The sequence below is a fragment of the Rhineura floridana genome, chromosome 12 (genome assembly GCF_030035675.1).
Source record: "Rhineura floridana isolate rRhiFlo1 chromosome 12, rRhiFlo1.hap2, whole genome shotgun sequence".
NCBI lineage: Eukaryota > Metazoa > Chordata > Lepidosauria > Squamata > Rhineuridae > Rhineura > Rhineura floridana.
Genome location: NC_084491.1, coordinates 29,184,291 through 29,199,742, shown reverse-complemented (window position 1 = coordinate 29,199,742; position 15,452 = coordinate 29,184,291). Strand labels below are relative to the sequence as shown.

At 41.8% G+C, this 15,452-nt stretch overlaps 1 protein-coding gene across 4 annotated transcripts in view; it reads left to right on the top strand.

Moving 5' to 3' along the window:
- Nucleotides 1-15,452, top strand: part of KIRREL3 (kirre like nephrin family adhesion molecule 3) — a 973,594-nt gene that overhangs the window by 916,437 nt on the left and 41,705 nt on the right. For all 4 annotated transcript variants that reach the window (XM_061592926.1, XM_061592928.1, XM_061592927.1 and 1 more), the window contains one exon: nucleotides 2,826-2,933. In XM_061592926.1, the coding sequence (XP_061448910.1) occupies nucleotides 2,826-2,933 (108 nt within the window). The remainder of the gene's footprint in view (nucleotides 1-2,825; nucleotides 2,934-15,452) is intronic.

Sequence of the window (15,452 nt, the reverse complement as noted above, 5' to 3'; positions counted from 1 at the left end):
GAAAAAAACAGTTATGCAGGACACTGACCAGGAACAAGACTGCAATGTGTAGAAAGAAAGTTTTTTTCCCCTTTACTCCCTCCAACAGTTTTCCACTTAAAATGTCCCCAGCTACTGTTTGCCCCCGGGGTAATGTTTACTGTAGACAAAAAAAATCCCAGTGATCTCAAGTGGGGAAACTTGTCATATGGATCGGAACCAACCAGCCCATTCTGGCCTCATAAAAGACAGCTAGGGATGGACAAATCCGTCAGTTTTTATTCTCTCTGTTTCTTATTTTTCCAAACTCAAATTCATTTCTCCAATTTTCTGCAGCAATTTGTGAATTTTTTGAAAAAGTATGTCAGCATTTTATTACAAATTTATCTTAATAAATAATAATAATAATAATAATAATAATAATAATAATAAATTTAATTTCTTCGTCGCCTATCTGGCCAATGGCCACTCTAGGCGACTTACAAAATTGTTAAAATACAATTGATAAAATACAGTAATACAATATAAAAACAACACATCTGCAGCAACAATATTAAAACTGGGCAGGAGGCATTTCAGTTATAACAATTAACCCTCCCCAGATACCCCGAAGGCCTGCTGAAAGAGCCAGGTCTTTAAGGCTTTCCGAAACACATTTAAAGAAGAGGCGTGCCGGAGATCTTGTGGGAGGGAGTTCCAAAGAGTGGGGGCCGCCACTGAGAATGCCCTCTCTCTTGTACCCGCCAATCTGGCTGTTTTTGTTGGCGGGATTGAGAGAAGGCCCTGTGTGGCCGATCTTGTCGGGCGGCATGATTGGTGGCGTTGAAGGCTCTCCGTGAGATAAACTGGGCCGGAACCACATACAAAACACATTTTGTATGCAGTTTTGACTAATGTACATATCTTTGCAAACATTTTCCCCAATATAATGCATTTTTGTAAGTTATTTTCACTTTAAATCATGAGTTAAATCATTTTAAATCATTTTATGCATACTTTCCCCTGGTATATTCATGTTTGTCAACATCGATTGGTTGGAGAACTGCATCACAAAATTTCAGATAAGTGCACATTTTGAAGGACAGCTTTGTTTCAGTTCACATACTGGTTTGAGAAGTGTGATCTAGGTAGCTTCTCATTAAAGTGCAAACAAAATCAAAAATTCCCCCCATCCCTAAAGTACACAATTGAAAACAGATATTGAGAGACCCAACAAGAAACATGCACACACTCACACAAAACTGCACTTCCACAGACTCCCTATCTTAAATATTCAATTTCTTCACCTCTAATTTAGGTGGGGCCTGCCGAAGCCAATGAAGGTTCTCTTTTGATACTTTTGATACCATCTATAACTAGAGATGCCAAGGATCGAACAGGGGACCTTCTGCACACGAGGCAGATGCTCAGATACAACTGGGCTGCAACCCTTCCCCTCCATAACAGTAATATTAATAATATGTTACACAGTCATAACATTAATAATGTGCTACAAAATCAAAAATACCAAGTATGAGACCACAACTAGCCAGAAATTTTCATCTCAGACAAGGCAAATGAATATAATGCAGCAGGGGAGTGCACGAATTGCCATAATGCAGTCCGCATGAAGAAGTATCATGCTTAAGCTACATATCATATTATAGCCTGGTTAACTTACCTATTTCATACAACTTAATCATGAGCATAGGATATAATACTTGAACAGTTCCTGGATTCACTATTGGATTGCTAAAGCTCTAAACCCTGAACATGGTATGCCCTTCCCAGCCCTTTATTGTCTCAACAATTTCATAACAGCTAGAAGCTTGCCTCCCTTACTATTTTAAAACAAAAGCTGAGCTTTCCAGAGTGTCACATCCTTTGGCCAATATTAAAATTATATCTGTGCAGCAAACCTACACATACTGAGAATGCATGCTGTCCTGGTTTTTATTTCCCGTTGTCTGTGTGTCCTCTTAATGTTTCAAATAGTCCCCCTGGACTAAACAGAATAAATTACCCAAATCCAGCCTCTACCAGCATGCTTTGCATTTATTTTGCCAAACGCGAGAGATCCAGGGGTCAGTGATATGAGCCACACTTCCCCATTGTCTTCCCTCTGAACAAACAAGTCCCCATTCAAGTCTGCCATGTGTCGCCCACCAAACTATTCATGGATTTTATTTGTTAGGAACTAATCTTAGGCCCCATCTGCACTATACATTTAAAGCATCATCATACCAGTTTAAACAGATATGGCTTCCCCCCAAAGAACCCTGGGAGCTGTAGTTTGTTAAGGGTGCTGAGAGTTGCTAAGAGACCCCCTATTCCTCTCACAGAGCTGTAAATCTCAGAGTTATGAAAAGGACTAGCTCAGCAGTAGAGTATCTGCTCTGTATGCAGAAGGTTCCAAGTTCAATCCCTGGCATCTTTAGGTAAGGCTGAGAATGTACCCAGCCTGGAATCTTGGAGAGCCTCTGCCAGTCAGTGTAGACAATACTGGATGGACCAGTGGTCTGACTCTGTATAAGGCAGCTTCCTATGTTTCCTATTAATAGTCAATCCCTCTTCCCAGGGAACTCTGGTAATTGTAGCTCTGTGAGGGGGAAAGGGGTCTCCTAACATCTCTCAGCATTCTCAACAAGCTACATTTCCCAGGATTCTTTGGGGGAAGCCATGCCTGTTTAAAGTGGCATGATATTGCTTTAAATGTATAGTGCAGATGGGACCTTAATGTCTGACAGTAAGAGGATCTGATAATAGACCATCAGAGTTCTGGCAGTGATTAGGGGGCAAGAAAAAGGACCAAGGTTGATGGCATCCAGAGCCCATCTCCACTTCATCTGCTTTCTTGTTTTTTCCAGAGTCAGTGCCAATGGCAGTCATCATAGGCGTGGCAGTTGGAGCCGGCGTGGCATTTTTGGTGCTGATGGCCACCATCGTGGCCTTCTGCTGTGCTCGCTCACAGAGAAGTAAGTCCCTTTCTTTTTCTATTCAATTAACTCTCCCTGACCATATCCCGCTGGAAGTTTGGAAGACCTTCTCCTCTGCCTAGGAAACCACATGAAGAGGTAATGCAAGCTTATCCTAAGTCACCTCTTCTCATTAAGTCTTCAAGGATCCATTTGGTCTTGATTCGCTGATTATGATAACCATTTTGCACCTGTAAACATGACACCTTCTTGGAGACATTGGTTAGGGTGGAGAAAACGGAACGTGACGTGGCAGAGTGGACTTTGGCTAGATTAGGTCATGTGTGGCAGGTCTATAGTGAAGAGGGCTTTAGCTAGATTGGGTCATGTGATAGATCTATGGCTCCATCCACCATTAAGGGGAGGGTTTGTAGCCCAATGGTAGAGCGCATGCTTTGCTTGCAGAAGGTCCAAGGCCCAGTTCCTGGCATCTCCAGGTAGTGCTTGGAAATACCCTGCTTGGAACCCTGAAGGACTGCTGCCAGTCAATATTCTGCTTCACAATACTGAAATAGCGAAGCCAGTGGTCTCATTGCAAGGCAGACCACCTAGTGTAAACTATTTTACCTGTTACTCTTAAGAGCCTGGGAAGCTCCTATGGCTCTGAGCTTTTGCTGTGCAAGGGTCAAGTGTGGAGAAGATTTCAGAGGTACCAAGCTATGGGTTGACTAAATCCAGCCCGTGCTTGTACCCACCCTAAGGCGGCTCTTGTGACTCCTTCACTGTGTGCCCAACCCAACCATTCAACCATGCAATAAATGTGGGATATATTGCACAGTACATCCCAGAGCAGCCCCGTGTAAGGTTTGGCATGCATCTGCAGCACTGCATTTCACGGCCTCTCCAGGTGTCCCTTTTATTGTGTATTCATGACCATGATGGTATCTGCTGTTTGCACCTGCAAAGGTTTCAGGGAACGCAGACTGCTTTGATTCCGGCTGGTTCATGTCCTGTAGTTTCCTACTGAAATCCTATAACTTTTTATATCAAGTCAATCTTTATTTTCAGTCAACCGACCACAATTACAAACATAGTATTAAGTATTAAAAATAAGACTACTTGGTAACAGAAGCTATGGCAGACAGCAAAGCCGTTCAGTGGAATTAATTGCCATTCACAATCTTACAGGGTCTGGTCAAAATGGCCAAGTTCAAAAGTTTGGCCACTTTTACAGCGGTTGCCTTATCAGAACCCTCAAGTAGAACAGTCAGAAGAAATTCAGAAGGGCGGCCTGAGAAAGACTGCATAATAGGGTATATTAGATCTTTTTATATCACAAATATTCGGGGGGGTCCCACTTCTGTTGAGCTGCCGCGCAAGAATGTCCCTCCAGGTAGCAATAATATGGAAGCGCTGGGGAAGCATCACAGAACAGCTACTAAAGCAGAATGATGTATGTACTTCCATTTGTTGTTGCTGCTATGTGCCTTCAAGTCAATTACTACTTATGAGGACCCTATGAATCAGTGACCTCCAGCAGCATCTGTCATGAACCACCCCATTCAGATCTTGTAAGTTCAGGTCTGTGGCTTCCTTTATGGAATCAATACATGTTGCAGAATATACCCTCCTCAAAAAAAACCCACCAGTCTGCAGTGGCCCTCGCTTAGGACATGTGAATTGGCTCAGAAAGAGAAACAGTGAAGTTTTTTTTATGGATCAAATCCTAGGCTGTATAATAGTGTGAGACAGAGGGAAATATGTCTCCTCCCTGCCCCCCAGCAGTATATCTAACATGGGCTGCATCTTAGAGGTTACATAACAGCAACAGTCTATTTGTAATTTTACATTACTAGTACTAACTAATAATATATTAATGTATTGTAATTTTTAAATAGGGATTTGGGATAATAGATGTTAAGATGTACATCATAACTGTCGCTTTGGTGGGTGTACTAATAATGCAAACTGCTGCTGTTAGAACTGATTTTCAACCTGCTGTCATTTTTAAGGGGATAACTATTGTGAAAATAACACATCATTACTAGTATTTCAATCATGCTGGTTATTTTTTAAAAATATATGATTTTATTGACTACTAATTGTAAACCATTTTGAGGGCCAATGCACAGTGGAAAAGCAGCATATAAATGTTGTGATCCATAAATATAGCCCTTAAAGCTTTCTGTTCCACTGGTCATCCCTCTTTCTCCCTCCAGTAGCCAGTCACCATCTCAGAAGTGTCTATTTTCATTTCTACGTTCACTTCCCAACTTTCCCCACCCCTTCAGGCCCAAATCCATGCCTAGCTGTTATCCAGGAACTTATCTCCACTAGCCAACAATTATGTTAAATTCACCAGCAGGTGTCTAATACTGTACCAAAAACAGTGCTCTCCTGCACACACGCCATTAACTCTTCTGCCAGCTTGGCTCAAACAATATGAACCCTCACTGAGCAAGGTGCGGAGGAGGATGCCAAGGCTTAAAGTAGGAGGTGCTGGCTCAACATTCATTGAAAAGCAAAGTCAAACGACATAACAAAAGAATACAGAATTGGCAAGCTGTGGTGTGCTCCTTTTTGCTTGAAAGAGGGCACATCAAAAGACCCAGGTCTCCTTCACAAACCCACTATTTCATTTTCATATCAAAAGCTTAAAACTAGCTGGGTTGGACTCAACGTATCCAAGGTAGCATGCACAACCCTGCCACATCCTTTAAAGTAGGGCTGAGGAACTTGTGGCCCTCTAGATGGACTACAGCTTCTGTCATCCCTGACCATAAGTCCGACAACTTCAGGAAGGTCATTGGTTCCCCATCCGTGCTTTAAAGACTTCTGCTCCCGAATGTCTGTGTTCTACAGAGGATAACATCCTAATAGTGCCCTGTCTCCCATCCATCCAGAAGAAGCAGGAAGGTAGGCATACATTCCCACTGGCTATTCCCAACTCCAGAACATCCCTCTTCCAGACGTTTACCAAAGCCTAGCCCCAAGCATCTCCTGGAGACCAGGAAGGAACAAGATACATTGATGCCTAAAGCAGAACAATTAAGGCAGGAGAAAAACTGAGCTTCATGTTCCACTTTCTGCAGAGCCAGGCAGGTTTCTGCAAGAAGCACAGCCTTTTCCATTATCATTCCAGAGCTCCAGAATACTCTGCAAAAGGAGTCTGCTGCCCTCTCTGCCTGTCTCCCCAAACAAGCAAAATGACAGTCTTGCTCCATCATGTTTTGGAAAACTGTTTTCCTCTGGTTCTTGCTGCAGTTGTTCTGGAAGAACAGCCACTGTACACCAAACTTTGTGCTTCAATCATTGTTTTTATGGAATTGTTCTAAATGTCTGGCATACACCACTTTGTGGATGGAAGTTTACAAGCAGTGTGTGTGTCTCATTCCTGTCAGTTAGGAACCAAGTCTGTCTGAAACTCCTGCTGCCCCTTCCTTCTGAAGAGAAAAGTCTGAGACCCAGGCTGTATCAACAGTCAGGAATGAGGACACTGCCCCCCTCAAAAAAACTAGCATTGCACTTTTGTGCGGATTTTAATTGTAAGTCACTTAGGAAGCCAGTCTGGGGTTTTAAAAAGAGGATAGCTATAATAAATATCCAAATTGCTTGCTCCTCCAAACTACACCAGCCCAATAGTAGTATAAATGCAATCATGAACACACAATCTAGTAATAAAAACCTGCTGAATGCAGAGTTTGCAGTATAGAATGCAACTATAGCACCCTGGACATATGACCACCCAAGCCCTGCTTAAATGCTGCCAGTAAAGGACGGCCCTCCACTTCCATGGTTGAACAGCACTGAGGAAGTGTCTCCTAATTTTAGTTGAAATCTGCTTCCCTGCAATTTCTAACCAATGTGTCTAGCCTGGACCTCTGGAGAAACAGAAAATTAGGCCCCATCTGCACTATACATTTAGAACAGAATTGTACTGCATTGAACAGCCATGGCTTCCCCCAAAGAATCCTGGGAACTGTAGCTTGTTAAGGGTGCTCAGAGTTGTTTGGACACCTCTATTCCCTTTGCAGAGATACAGTTCCCAAAGTTCCCTGGGAAGAGGGATAAATTGTTAAACCACTCTGAAAATGGTAGCTCTGTGTGAGGAAGAGAGGTTTCCTAACAATTCTCAGCGCTGATGGTTCTAGTTCTCCCTTCTAGAGTAACTGGAGAATCAGGCCCTATTCAAAGTGGTATAATACTGCTTTAAACATATAGTATAGATGGGGCCAAAGTCTGTTCCATCCTGCTCTGTGATGGCCCTTGAGACAGACAGACAGACAGACAGACAGACGGATAGATAGATAGATAGATAGATAGATAGATAGATAGATAGATAGATAGATAGATAGATAGATAGATAGATAGATAGATAGATAGATAGATAGATAGATAGATAGATAGATAGATAGATAGATAGATAGATAGATAGATATTTGAACCAACCATCAGCCATTGCAATTACCCTTTAGAGATTTGATGACCTCAACCATTTCTTTAAAGATTTGATGACCTCGACCCTTAATCTTCACCTCTCCAAGCTAAACATACCCAGCTTTTTCAATCATTCCTCATCAGACTTCTCTTCCAGACCCCTCACCATCCAGGTCACCCTTCTCTAGACACACTCCAGTTTGTCAGTGTCCTTCTTAAAATGTGGTCCCAAAAACTGGGCCCAGTGCTCCAGAAGCTGCTATTTTCTTTTCCCTTTTCATGGGACCCCAGTACCTGCACCTGGGGTGTGCAGCCTCACCTGCCCTAACTGTAGCACCAGCCAAGTATGGAGGTGCTATCATCAGACTTCTTTTTGTTTTATTTGACCAGATGTATGGGGAATACATCAGAAACATGCACCACATGCTTATGAATGTGTTGCTTTTTTCTTGTGCTAAAAGATGTCTTGGTTTTATGAACATTGCTCCCCATCCTGAGCCTGCAAGGATCAGCAGGACTATACATTTAAATGAAATCTATACTTGAATCCCTTGGCAAGCCAATAATGCTATTGGCTTTGCCGCTGAGTCGAAGAAGCAGATGTTAAAATAAACATCACAAATGCAAGAAAAGGATCGTGGAGGTAAACAAGAGCTGGCTGATTAGAGGGAAAAGAGGCACAGAAGTTAAAGAATGATTGTTGACTGAACGGAAAGGGACCAAACCATCAGGGGGAAAGGAAGAGTGATTGTTCTGAGCTTGTGAGACAGCGAGAGAGAACAAGCAGTCCTCAACTGTGCCTCAAACTGTAGGGATAGTGAGAGACAAATAAGCCAAACACTATGCAAAATCCCTGTGCTGTGTTGCCAATAAAAAAACACACCACTTGGTTCCTTCTGGATTGTTTGCAAAGAAATGAAAGAGCCAGCAGCTCCCCCTGGATTTGGTTAATTAATGGCTGGGCCGGCATACTAGTTTGATTTTAAGAGCAATAATCGTGTCTGCTTCCGCCATTCACCCACCCCTTTCATAACTTTCCCAAACCCCATTAGCAGCTCTTTCAGGTATTAGCAAATTAAATCTCTGGTAGTCATTAATCTTGCATTTTGGTAAGTATTTTTTGACGGACAGGTGCGCAGCTAGGACCTGAGGAGAGGGCAATTCAATTTCACTGAAATCTTTCAGCAATGATGTGCCATTCAAGCTTGCTTGATAGAAAATAGGCTAACGTGTCATTGCAATGTCAGCGGTCAGACATAATCAGTCTAGTCTGCACATTCCCCTCCCATCTTTCTTTTCTTTCTATTTTAAGATAGATGTGAACACATCATTCCTCTGATTCTGGGAAAGGGAAAACATGTGGCTCATTACCTACTCCTTATTTGATGTAACCAGATGGTGCTGGGCTCTTCACAGAACACATAATCTCATGTTAGTGTATGTGTGATGATGACAGATCAAGCAAGCAGCATTCATGCCAAAGTTTAGATTAGGAAGCAAAGCCAAAGTTTCCAAGGACTGGTTATTTGGAGCCCAGAGCCATGTGGAAATGTCAATGGCTTTTCCAGGGCTATTCATTAAGCCTTTGGGACTGCCCCATCTTGGTTCGTAAGTTACAAAGGTCCACAAACATGAGCAACAGCGTACATGAGATGGTGGTGGCGGCAGTAAGATTGATTTGCATGCTGATTTCCTCCATTAGTCCTGTGGCCTTCGAGGGATGGGGTAGAAGTTAGATTCAATTTGCATTTAAAGGTGAACTTTCCCAATTTTCACTTTCCGAATCAATACGTGAACTGAAACACAGCCATCCTTTGAAATTTGCACTTATTTGAATTTTGCAGTGCAATTCACCCAAGTAAAGTGTACAAAAATGCACATTCTAAAGCATGCATAAAATGCTTATGTCAATGAAAAATAACATACAACAATACATTGTAGTAGGTGAAATTGCTTTGCAAAAATGTGTACGTTAAACAAACTTTCATATAAAATGTGTACAGTAGGAGAAATTCACACAAAAAAGCAAATCTGCAAAAATTCGCACAAAGTGCTGTGGAAATGTGGAGAGCTGAACTTAAGGCTAGAAAAATAAGAAAGTGAGAGAAACCAAAATGGATGTATTTGCCTCTCCCTATGCTCTGCCCCCTCAGTTGAACTCCTGGATGTGCATTTTGAACTCACTGACAGGTACTTCACTCTTGATATATTAACAGCTGTAGTGCAAAGCTGTAAGGGTCTCCAGTACAAAGTAGGCGCCCTTCTTAAAAAAGAGTCCACTGCATGAAATGCATATGTGTGTGTACTAGGGATGGATCTGTCTATTTCCATTCCATATCACTTTCACAAGTGTTCATTTACAAGTCCATTCCATCCTATTTCTACATTAATTGGTTAATTTGCATGAAAACTATTATTTAAATACATATTTAGTGTATTTTCTTATAAAATACACATTTCTACATATATTTTCTGTCAAAGTATGCATTTCTACATGTATTTTATCCTAATATTTTATTTAACAAGATTTACATACCACTTAATAAGAAAAAAATCTTTAAGAGGTTTATAAAAATATCATTTTTAAAATAACAGCAATAAAAACAGACATTAAAATAGCAAATATAATAAAGTTATCAAAGTATGGGGGGAATCAGCAGATTTTAAAAGCAAATGTACATAATAAAAGTATGTGTCTGGGTAGTCTTGCCTAAACAAAACAAGTTTTTAGTAGGTGTTGAAAACTGTACAACAAAAGTATGTGCCTAATATCAATAGGCAGGGAGTTCCAGAGAATAGGTGCTGCCATTCGAAAAGATGTATCTCTCATAATTGCAGGGCGAATATTATGTGGCTCTTGTAAAAGTGCCAGGCAGTTATGCATCACAAAATTAGGAGAAGAGGAAAATCCAATGGGTTATGTTCCAAACTATACATTTGTTCCAGAAGTGAACAGATCAGTTGATAACAGAATATATTTTCAATCAGTTGTACATAGCAGCTCACAATATGTTGTGAGAAAAATAAAAGTTTGACTAAAATAAACTGCTACCAATAAAAACAACAACATTCTAAAAGCAGGAGATAATGCCTAAAATTGATTATTAAGCCTCAAAAGCCTAGCAAAAAACCCAAATATTTTTACTGCCCTCCTAAAAAGGGGCCAATTCAATCAACCAAGTGGATTTCCCTGGGGAAATAATTCTTCAAACAAACATGAAGCAAGCTTATGTTTAACAGGTCTGAGGTTTTCTGAGTCCACGCATTTCCAGTAAATGTATTTATGATTTTAAAGCAGAACAAATTGCAGGCATGCACGTTGCAGAACAAAATGGCACCCACTGAAGAGGCAGCTGATTTTGCATCGGGATTTGCTCTGTGATCCCAGCAGGTACCATGAAGATTTGAATCTGGTGTGGATCTCTCTGGAGAGCCCAGTTGTTTATGAAACAGCAGTGGGATGCATCCAAGGAAAGATGTATTTATCACATGCTGCACTGTTTCTGTTCTGCTGCAGGTCATCTTCCCCACTTAATTACTTATGTTACATAATTTTGCCACAACAGACAGCAAGACAAGTAACATAGTTCTGGTAGAAGACAAACTGCAGCAGAATGGAAACATTGCTGTATGTGATGAATACAAGACAGGACAGAAAGAGATGCCTTCTTACATTTCTATTTGTGGGCAACAAGTTCTACTTCTGTGGATTATGTGTCAGAGCAGGAGTAATTCTGTTGCAGAGCCCAGTGGCCTTCTGCTGAAACACTGGAACAGAAACCTCAAGATACATATTCTGTATAACTATAGTTAAGAACATAAGAATTATGTTGCTGGATCAGGCCACAGGGCCACTCAGTTCTATTTCCGACAATGAGCAGCCAGATGCCTTCTGTCTAGGCATTTGCAATGAGGGCCATGAACATGACCTTGGTTGGTTGGTTGGTTGTTTGGTTGTTTGGTTGGTTGGTTGGTTGGTTGGTTGGTTGGTATCCCGCCCTTCCTCCCAGCAGGAGCCCAGGGCAGCAAGTGTATATCTCAAAAAGGGAGTAAAGATGCAACAACCAAAACTTGGACCAGAACCATAAGATGGGTTACCCTACCTGGTTCTTCTATATCACTGCTTGTAGATTCAGTGAGGCTATTTGATTACACTTTGCTTCAAGAGAAACTATTCCAGATTTTGCCATGTCAATTAAGGATGGGTGAGAAATTCAATTCAGTTTGCATTTAAAGCTAAATTAACAAATTCACTTTCAAAAAAAATATGAGACCTGAAACACAGCCATCCTTCAAAATTTGCAGTAACCTGAATTTTGCAATGCAGTTCAACCCAGCAATGTTTGCAAAAATGCATATAATTAGGAGAAAGTATTGGTGAAAATAACATGCAAAAATGTATACATGAGTCAAAACTGCATACAAAAATGTGTATTAGGAGAAATTCACACTAAAATGCTAGCGGATTTTAAGGATTTTTTCTTTAAAAAATGCTGATTGCTACAGAAATGTGGAGAACTGAATTTACGATTGACAAAAATGAGAAACGGAGAAAAATGAAATTGACAGATCCTTCTGTTCCTAACCTCCATTAATTAAACAAATGAACACAAAATAAACTCTTCAGTTTCTGTAGCACTTTTCAAAATAAATTTGTTTTTATTTTCCATTAATTACTGTATTTTCATTTATTTTGCAAAAACCCCGTCAAGTCAGTTAGGCAAGTTCTCACAGTTCTTTAAAAAAAATTATTATCACTCTGAGTGTCATGGCATTTCCCAATGAATCCTTAAGAAAAAACCCTGTAGCATGATGAGAGTGCTAAGCATTTGCTGCTAGTGATCTCTGGATTTGCCCCAGAGAAAATAAATTTCTAAGGGAAAAGGGAATTAATATTAAACTAGTTTTAATTCTGTGGTGTAGATTTGCCCTTGGCCAAAGTGTGGGCCACGTTGTCAGAGTAACAACTTGACCCTGAGTCTTCCATATCCAAAGATATCATGGTTACCAAGACACAAAGGTTAGACCAGGCTCCTGGGCAGCCAAGAATGAGCATTAGCAAGGCCTTTTTTTAAGTAATAGTTTTGTGTCCAAATGGATACCCAGTCCTAGCTTTTGGACTCCCAGTGGACACAAATGGACACATAAAATGTAATCAATGAACCAAGAACACAAATTCAGATTAGAAGCCACTGAAACACTGACTAGAGGTATGAAATTGTAGTGAAACAGTAGAATGTAGGGGCACTTTACACAATAATTCTTAGGGTCATTATTACAAACCACCAGTCTTTCTGAAAGATTTCTTAACAAAATTTCTCTCCCTGTACTCTGTGAGGCCTGATTTTCTGTGTCTTCATTCTTTTTTTCCTGTAAGAATTCTGCTACAGCAGGGCATGGATCATAAGCAGCAGTTTTTAATTTTAATTTACTTTTTAATTCATGTATTTACTGGTTAGTAAGGCTAGTAAGGATTTTGCTAGGCTAGGAACGTGTGTAAATGCATTTGCAAGACTATATTCACTCCCTGTTTTGTTGTTGTTGTTGTTTGAACCACCTTCAGTTCAATCCAAATGTGGGGGCTTATGCATGGTAGAGAGGCTTCCACTTGCAAGCCATTCAAATGAAAAAAATGGTCATCCAGTAACAGTTCCTTTAAAAATGCCCCGAGCATTGGGAAAGGCAAATTGGCTGCCAGTGAGAGCCTGATCTGGTGAAGGATATATATAGCTCAGGAAGTATCACCTGGCCCTTTATAGCCCAGGGATGGGAAACCTTAGGCCTGGGGGTCCAATGCGGCCTTCCAAGCCTCTCTGTCTGGCCCTCAGGGCTTTCTGCACATCATACCCCTTCCCCGCCCACACCCCCTCTCCCTAGGCAATGGCCCTCACCAGCCACTCTTTGTACTCTCCTAGAGTGTTTTTGCCTGGCTGGAATATGTCCTTGCCCTCTCAATAGTGCCTCTTGCTTCCTTGAATGAAGGACAGAGAGGGGCGTGTGAATCTGCATAGAAACTAATCTGTGTACAAAAGTAAAACTTGTCATTCCCTCACTCGCTTTTGCCTCTGGCCCCACCCAAAACTGGCATGTGGCCCTTAGGAATTTGGCCCAGAAGGGAACTCAGCCCTTGAGCTGAAAAAAGGTCCCCCACCACTGGTCTAGCAGATTGGTAGAAGGACTGGTGAAAGTATGATTCCTAGGGTGGTGATCTTCGTTCCCTGCAGATCTCCCTTATGGCTAGAACTGGTAAACACAGGGTGGTATTCAATACTAATCCTACTCAGATCCATTGAAGTTAACAGACATGACTAACTTAGTTTCTTTCATTCCATTGGGACTTCTCATTGTGTATACAACCCACACAGTTTAAGTCCTTGCCTGAAAGCTCACATCACCCCTTCAAAACCTCCTATAGGTTCCAGTCCTGGCAATAGTAGGCTTTTTTTATTTTTGTGGAGAGCCATCATCCCTCTGCAGCATCACATCTTTTTCTGCAGAATAGGGGTGTGCAACCCTGCTTCCATAGCCTACAGAGGATATTCTCAGAAAAGCGTTTTGTCTTACATCCCTCACTGCATGCAACCATATATTGCTCAGATGAGGAAAACAGACAGAATACCAATGCTCAGCATGGAGTATTTGCCGCCGTACTGCCATCTGTCACTCATAATTTCTTCTTCCTGGGAACCTGTTCAAACATGATCTGCTCCCTTCTCCAAATGAGGGGGGGAGAAAAGAGTTCATCCGGTTTCTACGAGTAGCTTTCTAGGGGACACCTCCCTGGGCAGCAGATGCTCTCGCATCTCCAGAGAACAGCTACAGAAGCATTTGCCATTCAGCAAACATCACACAAGATGTGTTAAGGGCTGGAAAATGCCCTGTGCAGCAGTCTTTGTTCTGCATGAAAGAATTTCGGCTTTCATGCAGCCAGAGAAACTACTTAGGAGAAACGATGGGTAGATTAATTTTGTTTACTTGTAAACAAAAGCATCCATTTGTTGTCTATTGGCCAATTCCAGCGGATAGAGGAATACACAGTTGGGGGTGGTTGGAAGCAGTTGTGCTCCTAAATACACCCTCGGCTGGCATTTCCCAAATGTCTAATAGCAGGGATGCTGGCTTAAAATTGGAGGGATACCTGGAGCAGGCACTCATACAGAGACATGGGGGGGGTGACCTCCTCTGAGGGCAGCTCATTCTTGTGTAATTCTGCATCAGGTCTGGGTGGATTGTTCCATCACTCCTGCTGCAGCAACTCAGCAGAATTCCCTGCAATCAGAAGACACAGGCCTTATACCAACCATTTGGCCATTTAGCCCAGTGCTGCCTACTCTAGCTGACAGGGACTCTCTAGCTGGCAGGGCATTTCCCCGTGCATCATTCTGCTATCAAATCCTTTAACTGGAGGTGACAGGGATTGAACCTCCGACCTTCAGCATTCAAAGCATGTGCTCTGCCCCTGAGCTTTGATTCCATCTCAGGGGAAGTTGATGGGAAGGATGCCAGGCCAGAGCCTCCCAGGAACATTTAATTATTTTAATGAATCTATTTCTTGCAACCTGCTAGCAAATCTTCTCAATGCGTCCTAGCACATGGTTTGGGAATGGCTGCCCTCAGTTCTTATATTTTACAGTTAAGGACCATACCTCAGTGGCCAAGCACAGGCTTTGCATGCAAAAGGTCCCAGGTTCAATCCCTGGCATCTCCAGGAAGGAATGGGAGAAACTCCTGTCTGAAATCCTGGAGAACCACTGCTGGTCAGTGTCAACAGTACTGAACTAGATAGACCAATGGTCGACTTGGTATGGGGCAGCTTTTGATGTTCCTCCAAATCTGAATGGATCTTTTCCTCTCTTAGACTAGCTGTCGCAGGGCTGATTCCAATTTAACATCACCTTTATCCATGCAGGAATTTAAGTATGAAAGAAGACATGGGGGAAACTTTGCACTGGAATGCAAAGGACTACAAACATTTTGAATTCTGATGTGATATTTTTCTGTGTGAATCCCCACTGGCCACACACGCGCACACGCACGCACACACGCAGAGCAAATAGCATCTACAGAGGGAGGTGATTTTAATTGGGGAAGTGGCATGGAGGGAAAGAGATAATCCTCCCTTCCCTGCCCTATGGTTTTGAT